At 33.2% G+C, this 17,426-nt stretch overlaps 1 protein-coding gene across 1 annotated transcript; it reads left to right on the forward strand.

Moving 5' to 3' along the window:
- The first annotated feature begins 12,422 nt into the window (after nt 1-12,422).
- On the forward strand, nt 12,423-15,845 carry LOC148767842 (uncharacterized). The gene is made up of 2 exons (XM_088823475.1): nt 12,423-14,345; nt 14,624-15,845. The coding sequence occupies exons 1-2, from the start codon at nt 13,605-13,607 to the stop codon at nt 14,639-14,641; spliced, it is 759 nt and encodes a 252-aa protein (XP_088679601.1). The 5' UTR covers nt 12,423-13,604; the 3' UTR covers nt 14,642-15,845.
- The last annotated feature ends 1,581 nt before the right edge of the window (nt 15,846-17,426 follow it).

Consider the following 17,426-nt stretch of genomic DNA (forward strand, 5'->3'; position numbering starts at 1 on the left):
GATCTATTCTTTAATATTTTTCTCTGCATAATAAAACCCTAGCACAAGACGACTATTTAAATATAAGAAAACCCTAGAATCCTAATCTAACCAGGAAAGATAATGACCTATACTAATAAAATACTTAATAATCTTCCTAACCCTAAACTAACATACGGCTATATTCCATATAAATATACTATGTTAATTAATTAATAATAAAATACTAACTAACTAATAATTAAATAATATATTATATAATATTTCGTATCAAACCACCCCTCATGAAATGAACCTTGTCCTCAAGGTTCGAATATTTGCAGCTCTCTCGAATATTTGCAGCTCTCTCTTTTTTTGCTCTTCCATCTATGCTTGATGCCATCAAATTTCTTCAAAAAGAATTTGTTCTCATGTAGGATGCTGAGAACACGAATCTCAATCAATTGGTCGACTACTTCATCACATATCTCCACCATCGTTGACACAATCAATTGATCGACTACTTCATCACACATGTCTCCACCATCGTTGACTCTTTAACGTATTGTTTGTTATGATCAAACAATTCATTAAACATCATCAAGAAAATATTTGACACTTTTAGTGATACATCAATCTTCTCAATAGCATTGTTAGATTTCTTAATCTCCTTGAAAATCGTCAATACTCCTTCGTCTTCTTTCCTTTGAACATCATGGAAATCTCCCAATATCCACTGTAGTTCTTCGTTTTCCTCCTTAGTTAATTTCTCGTCTTCGTCCCAAATTACCTCAAGTGACTCAAATAATTTTTCTTTCGGAGCATTGATGAGAATTCGGGGCTCTTCGAAAAAATCATCGTCGTCCTCTTTCTCTTCTTCCGGCGATAGGCTCGGCAGCGGCGGCGATGGTGGTGATGGCGGCGGTGGCGTTGGCGGTGATGGACGGCGGTCCCTTCGGCTTTTGTGTTGGCGTTGACGTCGTCCTTGACTTTGTTCGAGCAATTTCTGAAAATCAATCCGTAATTTCTCTACGGGTTTTTCCAATCGCTTCAACCGTCTTGTTTCTGTCATCATGATTTTCACAAAGTTTTGATGTGATCTCAACTTTGCTCCAGCTTAGCTTTGATATAATCGCTGCTTTGCTAACGAAGCGTTGGTGTTATCGCAACTTCGCTCTGATACCAATTGGTACGATCTCTTGAGTATCATAAATATTTCCTACGAAACGTAAGATCGATCTATTCTTTAATATTTCTCTCTGCATAATAAAACTCTAGCACAAAACGACTATTTAAATATAAGAAAACCCTAAAATCCTAATCTAACTAGGAAAGATAATGACCTATACTAATAAAATACTTAGTAATCTTCCTAACCCTAAACTAACATACGGCTATATTCCATATAAATATACTATGCTAATTAATTAATAATAAAATACTAACTAATAATTAAATAATATATTATATAATATTTCGTATCAGCCAATTAATATGAAAATCAGTAATCACACAAATCGGAATTATAGAACTTCCAAAAGAATTCTGATTATTTTGAAAAGTAAAAAACTATTTCAAATTTTAATTCGTTCCAAAACAAAATCCGGAAATATCGGAAATCAAAATGAGATTTTCTCTTTCCAAAATCGGCGAAATTCAAAAATTCTAATTTTAAATCACTTACAAATATGTAACACATAGTAAATATTAATACTATATAGTATAACTTTTGGGGAGGAGAAAGATTTTTTCGAATTATTTTCAAAAATTAAAATTGGATCTCAAATCAGAAACTCAACTTATATTATATGTTTATTTTATCTATATAACTATATAATCGAGCTCTTGTAAAATTTTATATTGAACCTATTATTTATATATCTATAAGTAAACTATTATTTATATTATATAAATAATTTAAAATTTTAATTACTGTATGATCTATTACATTTGATCTCCATCAACAACTTAATTAATCAGTCTCAAGGGTCAAATAAATATAATTGGCGTACGTAACAAAAAGAGAAAACCTCTAGTTATATGTATGATGTATATCAACTTAATTACGGATTATATATCAACAAATTATGACTGCGTAATTAATGATTATATTTATATATACGCTCCACTTTATTTAACACAAATATTTTTATATAGAGGACAAAATGCTAGAGAATATTACAATATTAGCTTACTTAATGTGATTAGGGTTTAGGGAAAAACAAAACTACCCTTACATTTGTATATTATTATAAATATCCCCTAATATTCGTCTCAATATTATACCATTAACAAAAAACATTAATTTTGAAAGAGTAATATTTAAATTTGAAAATCACATTGTCTTGTAAATCACATTGTCTTGTAATCAAGTAAACAAAATTTTAAACCACAATTTATCATACATACAATAAATTAAAGTACAACATGAAAAAGAAAAATGAGAAGAAAAAAGAAAAATAAAAAGGACAGTATTTCGGCCGTTGGAGCATAGAGGAGACAGAAATAGGACCAGCAGTAGGTCTTTTGTTTGGCAAAAGCCCAAATGGGTATCAGAAAAATACTTGCACAAGAATAGTAATTAATATTCAGACAACACGTCTACGGTCATGTTTTATTTTCTTTTCCATTTTATATTTATTTTCTTTTCCTTTCTCTTCCAAATATATTTTTATTGAAAATAAATATTTATTATTTTCCTTTCTTTTCCATTTTAATTGAAATAAAAAGCAATTAATAAGGTTTAGATAAAAAAAACAAATTAAATCAGAAAATTATTTATTTTGCTAAAATATAAAAAATCCTAAATTAAGTCTCGTCATTTTAACACTTTCAGTAAATATTAACAGGGTCGGCCCTGCAGTTTTGAATGCCGTGGGCGAACACGGCAAAATGTGCCCCTAATAAAATAAATTAACGAAAAAGAGTACCCGATTGTTTATCATTACAAAAAACAGAAAAATAAAAGGTTCATCTACTAACTATTTATCTTCTATAAACTAAAATTATATAGTCGAAGAGCCACCATTTTGTCCTTCAAGTAGCCAATTACCTACAAGAATAAACTAGTAGTTAGATGAATCATAGAAGATGTCTTCGAGTTGCACATTTAGAGGCAAAATCATCAATGATATCATCATATTGAATATTTTCCAACATATCCTTTTCAATAGATAAAATTGCTAATACATTCATTCTACTTTGGGTCATTGTGGTACGCAAGTAGGATTTTAATAATTTCAATTTTGAAAAGCTTCTCTCGGCAGATGCTATAGTTACGAGTATCGTTAACAATATTCTATAAGCAATCATGACATGCGGTCATATCCATCCTTTTTACAAACTCTAATATTTGAATAGCGGCCCATGGCTTACTTCGGTCATATGATTCATTTGGTAATATCACTCGTAACACTTCTAATTCTGAACATAAACATTTTGCATCAATATCAGAAGCATCACCGTGTTTCAAAGCATTTTCAAGTTTCACACAAGCATTCATCAAATTACCATCATCCAATGAAATCAATTTCGTAACATCAAATAAGAAACCAAATATAGATTCAAAGTATTGCAATTGTTCAAACCTGCTCTTCAATTGACCTATAGCAATATCTACAATAAAAAGAAAATAATCAATTCTAAAAGATTCTTCGGCAGATTGATTTTCTCTTTCATTATTAGAAACCTCATCGAAGTTTCTTTTTCTACAAATTTTATGTTTCTCATGAAAAAGAGGTTCAACTTCTAGTTCATAAGCTATGTTTTTTGCCTCAATTATGGCAGAAGCAAACTCGTTTTCTCTATATAATTCAAAAAATGAAAGAAGTCCGGCCAATTGTTTTACAACAATGTCAAGACGCATGTCATCGGATTGTAATTTTTTGCTGACTAAGTTAATTTTATGCAAAATATCATGCCAAATCACCAAACTTAAAATAAATTCAAAACTTGAAAGTTCACCGGATGCTAAAGTTTCGGCATCTCTACTTAATTTCGCATCCTCACTGATTTCTACCAACTTAAACAAAGTTTCTTTAATTTTAGAGGCTTGAGTTTTTATTGCTTTTACAGATTCAATATGACTTTTCCATCTTGTTGTAGACAGTGATTTCAAAGTTAATTCATCAACATACTCAAGCAAAACATTCCATCTCTTTGTAGAATTAGCAAATATGTTGTATATGCATTGACATGCTCCAAAAAATGATTTTGCTCTAACACTAGAATTTGCCATATCATAAACAACTAAATTGAGACAATGAGAACCACATGGCATATAAAATGCTCTAGAATTAATATCAAACAATCTTTTTTGCACACCTTGACGTTTACCTTTCATATTAGAGCCATTGTCATAGCCTTGCCCCCTCACATTATCAATATGAAGTTCTAAAGATTGTAAAATAACTTGCAAATCATTGAAAAGTCCCAAACCAGTTGTATCTTCAACATTCAAAAACTCTAAAAAATATTCTTCAATTTTAATTGGAGAATTTGAATGTCTACACATCTTATTATAAGAGTTATTTGTTCTTTGTGACTTGCATCCGGTGTACAATCAAGAATTATCGAAAAATACCTTGCCTCTTTAATTTTTTTAATTATTGCTTCTTTGACTTTTGAGGCTAAGCAACACATCAACTCATTTTGAATCTCATGACTAAGAAAATGATAATGAATTTTTTTTTCTCGAATTAGTCGAAAATGTTCTTGCATTATAAGATCAAATTCCACAATCATTTCAAGTATGCCCAAAAAATTGCCATTGCCATCTTCGTACAAATTTTCATGTGTACCACGAAATGCCATATTATGCGTAGCAAGACATTTAACAACGACAATTATTATCAACATAACATGCTTCCAATGTTTTGTATTTCTTTTAATTTGTTCTTGTAATTCTTTATCAATTGTGCTATTTTTGTTCAATCTCATTTGTAGTTCAACACAAACTCTTAAATTAGTAAGGTGCTCTACGCTATTTTCATGTTGCTTCAACTTGGCACCTAAATGTTTCCAATCATTCACTCCTTCGGTTGCTAAAGTACTTTTGGTGTTCATAACTTTAAACAACTTACAACAAAAACAAAGACTTTATCTAACTCCTTTGAGTAGACCAACCATTTTCTATCGCGAGTCTCACCATTTGGTAACATTTGAACATAATATGTATAGGAAAAACGTCTAGATTCTTTATCCATGGGAAACTTGAGATTTTCATTTCTTTTAGGACCATTTTCTACAAGCAAATCTCTCATTTTTGTATCTAAACCATCCCAAGTTCTTGGGTCATAAATATTCAAAAGATAACTTGGTTCTTCATTCACATCATTTTCATTCTCATTAACATCTTCATTTGAATTATTTTCATTTTCTAAAAGTTCTTCATTCACATCATTTTCACTCTCAAAAAATTCTTCACTCAAATTATTTTCGTTCCTAGATTATGAGTTGAATTTTCCACCGTGACATTGAACTTCTTGCTCCAAAATTTTTTAATTGAATCTCTTAAACGTTTATCCTCCTCTTCTTCGTTTTTCTTTTTTTTTCTCGTTTTTGACATCCAGAGAGTTGTTTCATGATTATAATATATGATTCAATAATTTATTGTAACAAGCAAGCCAATAACGCCCAAACAACAACCAAGTTCAAAGAAAAAAAACTAAAAAAAAAAAGAAATTAAACAGTTAGCAACTTATTCTCAATAATCTTGACCCATGTGTTATGCCCTTGGAGGAGTTGATAGTTTGTTGGAATTGGACAATTATATTGCTCAAAAATCAAGATTAGTGGAGAAATTGAAGAAGCCCTAAGCAGGAAAGAAAAGGAAATTAATCTGGTTGTCTCACAGACACAATAAACCCTTGCAACGTCTCTTTCTCTTTTTTATTTTTTCTTTTTTTTTCATTTCTTTTTCGTGCTTTGGGCTTAAATCAATCTTGGGCCCCTCCTCTATTTTGGACTTCAAAATTTTTAGGCCTGTGTATATAAAAAAAAAAAAAAATTGGGCCCCCCAGGTAGACACGACCACGGGCCGGTTCGGGCCGGTTCATACCGGTTCACGGTTCACATTTTCCGGAACCGGAACCGGCCCATAGTATGCACGGTTCGGCGGGCCGGATCGGCCCAGAAATTTTGATTTTTTATTTTTTTTTTATTTTGAAATATTTGATGAATAAGTAAATTAAAAGAAGTACCTTTTAAATAGAAAAATGAAAAGGAAATAAATGAAAGATTTGAACTTAATTTTAAATTCAAAATTTTAAAAATTTCGAATTTAAAACTTTACTAAACTTTGATATTGAAGAAGTAGAGAGAATTGTGAGTGAATTGGTGATAAATTAATGGGTTGGGGTTTGAGGGTATTTATAGGAAAAATTGGGGGGTGAAAAAATTCAAAAAAAAATAAATAACGGCCGGTTCACACGGGCCGGTTCACACGGGCCGGTTCACTAGCCATTATTTGCTTTTTTTTTGATTTTTTTTTTTAAATCCGGGTGAACCGTCGGGCCGGCCCGACGGTTCACGGTTCATCATTTCTTAAAACCGGGCCCGTCCCGGGTAGGACGGGCCGGTTCACCAAGTTAACAGGCCGGTTTGGGCCAACAACGGGCCGGTTCGGGCCGGTTCCGGGCCCAAAACCGGCCCATGACCATGTCTACCCCCAGGATAATGGGCCCTGGGCAGCTGCCCCACTTGCACTGCACCAGGGCCGGCCCTGATTATTAATATAGTAATTTTAGTTAAATCCGTGCTCAGTAATAATAAAAAAGATTAAATCATGTACATGTCATTAGGTTTTTAATTTAACACGTGATACCGATATGAGTGGATCCGCTTTCCTTCATTTAAACATATCGGGTCGTCCGATCAGTTCTCATTACCCTAAACACACAAGTATTCTTCTTCTCTCTAAAACATACTCAAGCACGAACCATCGTCCCAGTCTCCAAACACCCAAGTCTCTCTCTCTCTCTCACCCTTCGTCAATCATTCTCCAATGGCTCAAAATCTGCTGAGGTAGATCCGTACTTTCGGCACACCCCCGTTCACAGAGTTCACCGTGTCGATGGCCGGAGGGGTAGCTTGTGCGGCGGCAACGCCGGCACTAATACTCCAGCCGGGGGACAAGGAATATGCGTACAAATTCGGCGCATACACAGGCATGGTGGCACTGATAGCATATCTTGTCGGAGCACTTGTGCTCAAGGGAACGCCGTTCTTCCGGGAGAGGAATGGATTCGTCGTCGATCTTTCAATGACGTCAACGATGATAGCGGTTTCTATTTTCGTAACAACCGAAAGGCAAATTAGCCAGAGAGGTATTGGAGCTCAGATTATGGTGGTTTTTTCAGTGTTCGCCTTTGGTGAGGTGGTGAGGCCACAGACGGATTATGGGCTTGTTTAGCAATTCCTTCGTCTGCCAGTACAAAGTTGTGGTCTGTGGATTTTCAAGAGGATTAACATGACTGCACAGAAAGACGTTAACTGGAGACTGATTGTAGCTTCAATCGTCATCTACTTTGTATTGACTGTTTGGAGTCTGCATTTCAGCAAACTCTCCGAGATTGAAAAGGCGTTGAGGAGGGCAGCAAGACTGAGCGTTTGCAGATGGAGGAAATGAATAGGCCTAGGCCTGATATTGAGATCCTCGTGCTGAAAGGAGTTGAAGAGATCAGCGAGGCTGAGGTGACGAATTTGAACCAAGTTGTTGCTCAATAAGATTGCTAAGGAGATTCATAATGGAAGGGTAAATATAATTATCCTAACATGAGGAGTTTTTTCATAATTTAACCATATCTGTGGATGTAATATACTCATAGAATTAATTGCTGCAAAACAAATATTTACTACTCCAAGTACAAAATAATACTTCCCCAAAAAAATATAAACTAATTTTAGAGCTGGCCATTCTGATTAGTGAACACGGTTTCGAACTTTAAACTAACATAGTCGAACTGTGAACCACCGATTTTGAATCGGAAATTAAATTTTTAACTCAAATAGATTGGACCATGCACTACTTGCTATAACTTTCAAATCATAGTTTGAAATATATATATTAAAAAAAACATGTAAAAAATTAATGAGAAAGAGAGAGTAATCAACTATATAAAAATACAAATTTTAAAAAAGGATCCAACCTCACACCAATCAATTAAAATGATTATTTTGGCATCAATGTCATGTTTCCAAAAAAATAAGATGGAGATAAATATAAATAAATTGGTTCATAGTAAAAATCTATATATGATTGTAGGTATTCATTAATTTCATTTACAATCAGTGTGATAAAGCATCACTTATCAACAATTTTATTAAGTATTGCATTGTTAAAGATGTTAATTGTGATACTTATAGTTGACAACATCCTCGTTTACGGTTGGAATCTTCTGTTCACGGTTTGAAAGACTACTCCAAATTATAAATTGTTAGTTCATATTACGTAATCACTTATTAATTGTGATACTTATAGTTGACAACATCCTCGTTTACGGTTGGAATCACATGTTCATGGTTTGCAACACTAATCAAAATTATAAATTGTTAGTAAATATTACGTAACCGCTTGTTCAAAATAAGCAAGTAAAACAATATCCAAAATAATATTTTTTAGCAAAGGTTGTGTAAAAATTTAATTCATATCGGAATTGTCAACCCATCCGTGCTTATAACCATCATTCATTTTCTCATGAATTGGAATACCTAACTGCAAATCCTGCCAAATAAAAGAGGTTCACAAACATTAGAAAAAAAATCGTCATCTTGACCACCGATTTCGGTCCTTCCTTGATCAGTACGTACGACGGAGCTGCACCAGAGCAACATAGTCCAACACTATCCCATGCAAGGGTGCATAGTTTGTGATTTTCAACATGGTAGAATTTCTCCTTCATGTTGTTATCCATTTATAGAGAGAGCGAGAGACAAATTTAGAGAGAGAGGCGGAGAAAATATTTAGCAAATGATTTTGCTGTAAATGTGCAAGTAAAGTGCAATTAGCTAGTTATGAGCCAAAAGCCATGTAGAAAATATATATATAGTTCAATTCACAATCCTTTTAAGAAGCAAAATTTATGAGCAAAATATACAGAATATAGAATATGAATAAAATATATATACAATCATTTATGATTTTGAGTTATAAGACTAATTATAAAAAAATATGACTTTGAGTTATAAGAATAGGAAATTAAAAATATTTTTTCATGATTTTGAATGTATGTCCATTTGAAGATGAATTTATTTTTAGAGGAAGAACTTCTATTAGAATTTGAGGAAAAAATAAAATTTTATATATACTTACATTTTAAAAAGGTCATATTTAGGTCACCGTAGTGTCACAAGGTGCTTTGGAGAAGAATACACACACACACACACGAGATTCTATAAAACGTCAAAATAAAGTTTCAAATTACACAATAAGTCAATCACCCTAATTTTATTTTGGGATTATTAGTGAGAACCCCCTCTATAATTAAATAATTTTTTTTTTAAATTATTAACTAGTAGTTTTTCCCCGTGCGATGCACGTGGTATTATTTAAAAAGTGAAAAAAATAATCAATTTAATACATAATAAGAAAATATAACACATAGTAAAATTTAATAACGTAGTATTATTCATATTATATATAAAATTAGTTTTTTTTAAATATTGCATATTAAGATTTATAATCCAAATATATAGATTAAGATTTAACAAATTGAATTTCTATCTTTATCTCTTATAAAGTTTCAAATTACACAATAAGTCAATCACCCTAATTTTATTTTGGGATTGTTAGTGAGAACCCCTCTATAATTAAATAATTTTTTTTTAATTATTAACTAGTAGTTTGTCCCCGTGCGATGCACGTGGTATTATTTAAAAAGTGAAAAAAATAATCAATTTAATACATAATAAGAAAATATAACACATAGTAAAATTTAATAACGTAGTATTATTCATATTATATATAAAATTAGTTTTTTTTAAATATTGCATATGAAGATTTATAATCCAAATATATAGATTAAAATTTAACAAATTAAATTTCTATCTTTATCACTTAATATTTGAGATACATTGACGAAAAATAAGAGATTGATAATTCTAGAAAACTATACTAAGAAAATTAGTAGAAAAAAATATTAAAAATAAATAAAACTGAAACACCATTAGGGTTTTTTTAGGGTTGCTCAGCGTTTTTTCTTTTATATATAAGATGTTATTTGTAGTGACTGCTTTAACCCTGAGTAATTTAATCTGTATAATCAAGTTTCACGTCAAAATCTCAGTCAATCCTGAGATTACGCTAAATCCCTATTTTCCATAACTCTCTCTCTCTCTCTCTCTCTCTCTCTCTCTCTCTCTCTCTCTCTCTCTCTCTCTCTCTCTCACACACACACACACACACACACACACACACACACACACACACACTGATCGACAACATTGTAATCGAAGCAGGTGAGTTTTTTGGTTTTCATATTTTGCGTAAGAATTGTCTAAGCGTGGGCTCGATTATTGCTTCTTTAAATTGGAATTTGGTTCTAAGTGGAGTCTCTAATTTAACTGTAGAAATTTAAATATTATTTAGGTCGTATTGAATGTGAGTCATTTTGTGTTGATTTTGCGGAGTCGTTATAGTCTATTTTCATTGCAGAGTCATTATCGATTTTCATTGTAGCTACGTTCATATTGTGTTTTTAGATTGTGTGTCTTATGCGTTCATAGGTATTTTTTCTGGTAATTTTTGTGAGTGTTGTGTGTCGATTTTCTGTTTTTTTTTTGCATATGAATGCAATTTTTGAGTTATAATTATATATTATTTATAGTCGATTTGGCCAAAATTCATAGCCGATTGGCCTTACATTTATAGTCGATTAGGCGATATTTTATACTTTATGCAAACTGTTAGTAGTTGTTTTTTTTATTAATTGTTCATCTTTTCACTTTTTTTTTTAGATGGATTGTTGTTTCAATATTTTCTTGAAGTATAGAGGGTTCGACATGTTTTTTTTGTTGTAGGCGTTTTTAGTTTCTTTGTGTTTTTTAATTGTAGTTGGTTTTGTTTTTCATATAAACAATCTTATTAGTACATCGACTAAACAATTTCAATATATGGTTTCAATTTCTTCAACTTTAAGTTTGTTTGCTGACTGTGTTATTCTAATATATGGCTTTCAATTTCTTCAACTTTGAAATTGTTTGCTGACTTTGTTAGTATTGTTGTTTTTATTGAAGTATAGTTCAGTTCCTTGATAAGCTTTTTTTTTCCAATGTTTGCAACATATGGTTTTGAGTGTACAAATTTAGATAATAGTTGAATAAATAATAGTTGAATAAATAATAGTTGTATTCAAAGTAGTTGTTCTTATAATGTATAGATGAATACCATGTGTACAATACGTAGATACCTTTTGTCATAACATGTGAATTGTGAAATAGTTGGTTTTAGAAAAATATTTGTTTTTTTCAAAATCCTTATGCTTATGCCGTTAAATTACAACATATGATTATGACTTTCAATAACATCAAATGCATACAACTATTAACAAATGAACATCTATTATAAAAAAGATATCACCCACTACAAAAACTAAACACCGCCATAACGGCTATTACAAAAAGTATCTTACGGTTCCAGATTTATGAAAGACAACTAAGTCAAAAACAGTTTGCTCAAAAGTAATAATACGTCAAGATAAAATACAAAAAAAAAAAAACATTCTACGTAAGTTTATAACCGTATTAAACTAAAATAATCAAGCGTTATTGTTTTTGCTCAAATTAATCTTGTTGTTTCCCCAATCTAGAATTTTTTTCACAATTTCAGTTCGCATTGCTGGGTATTCTGATTCATCTTCGTCCTTTATGATTGGTTCTTGCTTGAAAATTTTCTTTATGATATAAAAAACCACCACACCGCAGTCAACACTATCATATTTTTGTTGTGGCGTTTCAATGAGTGTAATGACTTTCTCGTCTGGACATACGAGTACGAGTTTGTGATGATCTGTTGTTTTTCCCAAAGTTTTTTTCTGGAATTGTACCTGTTAGAATCCGAGAGGATTCTAATTTCGGGTTTTCAACACGTGTGTGAAAACCGTGTATAAAAACTAGGGAAGTTTCCTTAGTTCTTTAAACTCTTATTTTGTCATTAATTTATTTAAATGCCTAAGTGTTTTGTTAACAAGGAATTTTCTTGACTAAGACCTTTCTTGTTACACAACTCTTTCTTTCCTTACGTGAGATCAAATCTAACCTAATGGGCTCTAATTTTGTGTAGGGCTCTACTATTCTCTAAGGAAATATATATAAACAAGAGCATCAACGTGTGGGCAGCTTGTGCATTTATTTTGAGAGAAAAAAATTTCTTTTTTCTTTGCTGCTCCTGGAACGTCTTTGATCGAGAGAAGTTTTTCACAGAAAATATTTTTTCTCTCGTTTTTTATTGTTCCATCGTGATACGTGATTTTCATAGAAAATATATCGGCTTCAAGGCTTTGTGGTGAAGACACCAAGATTCAAGAAGTATCACAAGTTTGCTTCTTCTATATAAAAAGAAGATCGGTTCTTCGGGAGAGGGGCTTAAACAGATCTCGGGAGGAGATCGATCCGCCGACTGAGGGATTCAACGTTGAAGGGAGTTCAACCGTGCGGAGCAAGGGACGTGCTGCAAATTGAAGATTTATAATTCAGCGTAGTATACAAGAACGGCGTCAACAAAGAGGGAGTCTTTGTATTTTGATTAAGTCCTATTATTGTATTCGTAAAACTAAAAATTAGTAAATTTTATTTGCAGGTCCCCGTGGATGTAGGGTACAGTTGTATCCGAACCACATTAAAATTTGTGTCTCGTTTATTTCTGTTTTTACGAACTGCTTCACGAACTGTTGCAACACTTCACGCAACAGTAACGAAAAACTGAATCTGACACAAATAATTTATATCTGCACGAAATAAATTCTAACAATTGGCATCAAGAGCCTGTCACTAGATACACTTAGTGAGATTTTGGGATTTAATTTTTTTTTAATTTGTTTTGTGCAGATATGCTTCATCGTGAAGGAGCGTCTACAGTACGACCACCTCTCTTGGATGGATCAAATTACTCTTACTGGAAATCGAAGATGAAGATGTTCATCAAGTCCGTTGATGAACGAGCTTGGCGTGCTATTGTGACTGGTTGGACCCCGCCCATGGCTAAAGGAACGGATGGTATGCAAACGATAAAACCAGAAGATACATGGACTAATGAAGAGATATTACTTGCCAATTACAACTCAAGGGCGATAAACTCAATTTTCAATGGCGTTGGTGACAATCAGTTCAAACTGATAGCATCGTGTGAATCAGCAAAAAAGGCATGAGAGATCCTACAAGTGACGTATGAAGGCACATCAACTGTTAAAACATCTAAGCTGCAGATGCTAGCCACGAGATTTGAGAGTCTTCATATGGAGGAGGACGAGACGATTGCTGATTTCCACGCTAAGCTCTGTGATATTTCAAATGAATCGTATGCACTAGGTGAACAATACTCGGAAACAAAGTTGGTAAGAAAGGCACTACGTTCATTACCAGAAAGATTCGCTTACAGAGTTGCAGCAATCGAAGAAGTGAGAGATATCAATACGCTATAGCTAGATGAACTCATGGGTAAACTGCAAACCCAAGAAATGAATTTTAGAGCCAATATTCGAGAAAAGAAAAAGGTGAAGAATGTGGCATTCCAAGCTGAAGCTTCCCATGGCATCTCACAAGGCCAAACATTTCATGAGTGTGACATTGATGTTGAAGAATCCTTAGCAATTATGTCAAATAACCTCGAAAGCCTGCGTCAAAAAATTGAAAATAGAGAAAATTCCTCTCAATCAGGTAAGTCTGTTAACCCTAACAAATTTAAAAAGTTTTCTAATAATGGTTATTTTGGTGATGCAAAGTCTAGGAGAAAGCAATGTCGAGAGTGTGGGGGTTTTGGACATATTCAGGCCGAGTGTGCGAACACTTTCAAGAAAAACAAGATGTCACTCACCACTGTTTGGAGTGATAAAGAGGACAGTGATGAGGATGAGAACAACAAAGGAGATCAAACCACTAACTTTATGGCATTCAGTGGTACTACTTCGATGAGCAGAACCGAGGGAACTGTTGCAACAGTCTGTCCGACAGATTTCAGGTATGATGAATTATCTTTAAATAAGGATAATAGTCTGACTTCATCATTTAATTTTGCAGGTGAATCTGAGAGCAGTAGTGATGATGAAGAGCCAACCCTCGAAGAGGTGAAAGATGTATATGAAAAAATGTACCGGAAGTGGCTTGAAGTATCTGAGGTAAATAAGCGCCTTGAAAATGATAAGCATGTTCTCATAGAGGAAAATAAAGTGTTGAAGGTAAGAATTTCTACTCTTGAACAAAATGTTATTTCTTCTAGTAGAGAAATAGATAGCTTGCAGGTTAAATTTGCTCAAACCGAAGATGTTATTTCTAAGTTTAATACTGGTAGAGTAACTTTGAATGAAATTTTGAACAAAAATCAGCCGAACTACTGTCGTATAGGTATAGGGGGTGTTGAGTGTAGATATTACACTCAATACGTTTACTTTACGTGGATCTTTTGTTTAGATTCAATTATATGTGTGCTTTAATTGATTGATTTTGTGTTTTATAGGTGAAAAACGAGAATTAGGTGTCCATGAAGGAAAAAAGATCAAAAAGAAAGGAAAAAATTGTAAATAAGGAAACAAATCAAATTGGAAGAAGGAATCTCGCCACAGCTTTGACAGTGTCCACGATTTCGAGCATATCTGTCTCATACGAACTCCGAATTAGGTGATTTTGACGGCATTGGAAAGCTAATTTCAAGGGCTACAATTCTTATTTACACAACATTCCAAAATTCGGACTCCAACATGGCACAAATTGACGAACAAATCCTGATGGGGGAAAGTGGCGGAAATTGATTCCTATTAGGTTTCCACTACTTCCTTATCAAGAAAAGCCTATAAAAGCAACAAGTCTCTACACCATAAGCACGAAATTTTACACCACAAAACGCGAAGAACGAAGATCAACGAAGACTCAAGCATAGTTTTTCTTATTTCTTTTATTAATTCTATTTTATTTATCATAAGAATTACGAGTAGCTAAGCTTTTAATCTAGGATTTTGTTGGAACCCTATGTAGGGATGGTGAACCCGTTTTCTTGAGATTATGCAATTATGATTTTATGATTATTTCTTCTACTTGTTATGATTGTTAGTGCATGAACTTGATCAATTTATGTGCTTTATCTGTGATTATTGGGATTGACTCGATAGAGCTATTTTGATAATTAGACGGTAAGTAGAAGAGCCTTCGAGTAGTTTTCACCGGATGAGTGTGTCAATTGCATGTGGTGTCGTAGACATACATATATCACCTTAGGTAGCCATTTACGAGACTTGTTAGTTAATGTTTTATTTATAATTGGTTTTCATAGACATATAGTGAATCGTTTATGAATAATAGACTCATAATACACGCGACAGCGGGTTATGAGTAAATTAGTGTCTCGGGTTAATAATCATGAATCATATATTTCATAATTGAGGGGTTTTGGGTGAGCAATTCTTGCATAGGGGAAGATAAAATCCTAGGTCCGTTTTTATTGATATCTTCTCGTGTTTATTTGCTTTCTTAATTAGTTTAATTATTTAGTTGATTAAATTTGACAACTTTGCGTAGGCTGGATAAAAATCATAATTGTTAGAATTTGGTACTTAGGATTAGATAATTTGAGTATTCCCTGTGGGATCGACATCCGACTCTCACGAGTCCACTTTTACTACTTGTTTGCGATACGTGCACTTGCGTGTTAGGTATTTAGCACCCAACAAGTTTTTTGGCGCCGTTGCCGGGGAATACGACTAAATTATTTATTTATTCTAATATCAAATTTGAGCAATTTTTTTTACTTCAGCCATTTAATTTTTATTTTTATTTTTATTTTTAATTTTGATTTTTTGTTTTTTTTTTGTTACATGTCTGGTTACAATGATCGGGCACCTCAAACGGGATATGAATGGCTTCCATCTGACAAATACCTCCAAAACACCTATGATATTCCTCCGTTTTGTTCAGCATGTGGTGGAAATCATTATTCCGATCAATGTTGGGGATCACCAACAGCGACGAATTTCGACGAAACTACCAACGGAGGTTATTGGAACACTTACACCAACAACACATACGAGCAAAGCTTTCAAGACCAAGATTTGAACGAGTTTCAACATAGAGAGCCACAATTTGATGATTTTCAAAATTATTATCCAATGCAGCAGCAGCAGACCACTGATGAACAAGTTGATTTGGTATCCCTCATTGCCGAATTCATGAAGTTCACTCAAGCATCATTTCAAAACATGGAGATACAACTGGAAGAGATGACGCTCAAATTAAAATCCGAATCTCTTGATAATATTCCAGACGAAATCGGCAATGGTTATATCAAAGAAAATTCGGGTGAAGCTTGCGGTGAGAAAAATCTTCTATGTCCGGAAAATAGTGTCGATGTGAGAGAAATAGAAATTACGAAGACACTTGAGCATGATGAATCTGAGAAGGCAACCGAGCTGAACCACGAAGATGCCTCAGAACAAGAGAAGAATGAGATGGGTGTAATGATTGAAGATATTCTAGTTGTGGGCTCTGTCGTTGATCTAAATGTGGATTTGAAGGCATCAATAGTGGTTGATGAAAAGACTAATATTTTTGAGGTGGAGGTTATACGCAGACTGGAGATTTTTGTATATCGATTTGAGGGAGCGGGTGATGAAGATCTCATCTTGGCTTCGTACCGATTGATTACAACCAAAAAAGACTACAAGCTAACATGGACCATGACATATTGCAGTGCTATCCATGCCTTGGTTGCAATTAAAGTGATAGAGCTCATGGATGGATGCACAATCTACAAGGCTTTGGATTGGACATAATAATTTCAAGAAGCAAAGTCTGGCTGAAGACTTAAAATTTAGCGCTTCTCGGGAGGCAACCCGAGCTTTACTGTTTTTCATATTTTTCTTTAATTTTTTGTTTTGTTTTATTTTATTTTCATAGACATGCATTCTAATTAATTTATTTGATTTCTTATTTTTAAGGTCGGAATTGCGATCGGGACAGTCATCCGAGAGACATAGAGGGCATCTTCGCAAGAGGAAAATCAGATTTCTTTCCCACAATTTCTCACACCCCGAAGACAACGATTTCGACTAAATCAGGTGTTTTCTATCCTTAAACTTTGTGCTAATTTCGTAGAGGGCAAAGAAAATTTTAAGTTAGGGGGTGAAAAAACATGTTTTTTTGTGCTTATTTGTTTTAGTTTGCATGCATTAGGTTTTATTTATTTTTATTTATTTTTATTGCTTTTATCATTTTTTCCGGAAAAAAAAAACATAAAAAAAAAAAAAACAATTGCTTGAGTCGAATGCATC

The sequence above is a fragment of the Erythranthe guttata genome, chromosome 9 (assembly GCF_056151865.1).
Source record: "Erythranthe guttata isolate IM_541 chromosome 9, IM_541, whole genome shotgun sequence".
NCBI classification, from domain to species: Eukaryota; Viridiplantae; Streptophyta; class Magnoliopsida; order Lamiales; family Phrymaceae; genus Erythranthe; species Erythranthe guttata.

Bases quoted from the DNA above. Each gene is read 5' to 3' on its own strand.
- LOC148767842 (XM_088823475.1), top strand. From the start codon at position 13,605: ATGGGTAAACTGCAAACCCAAGAAATGAATTTTAGAGCCAATATTCGA.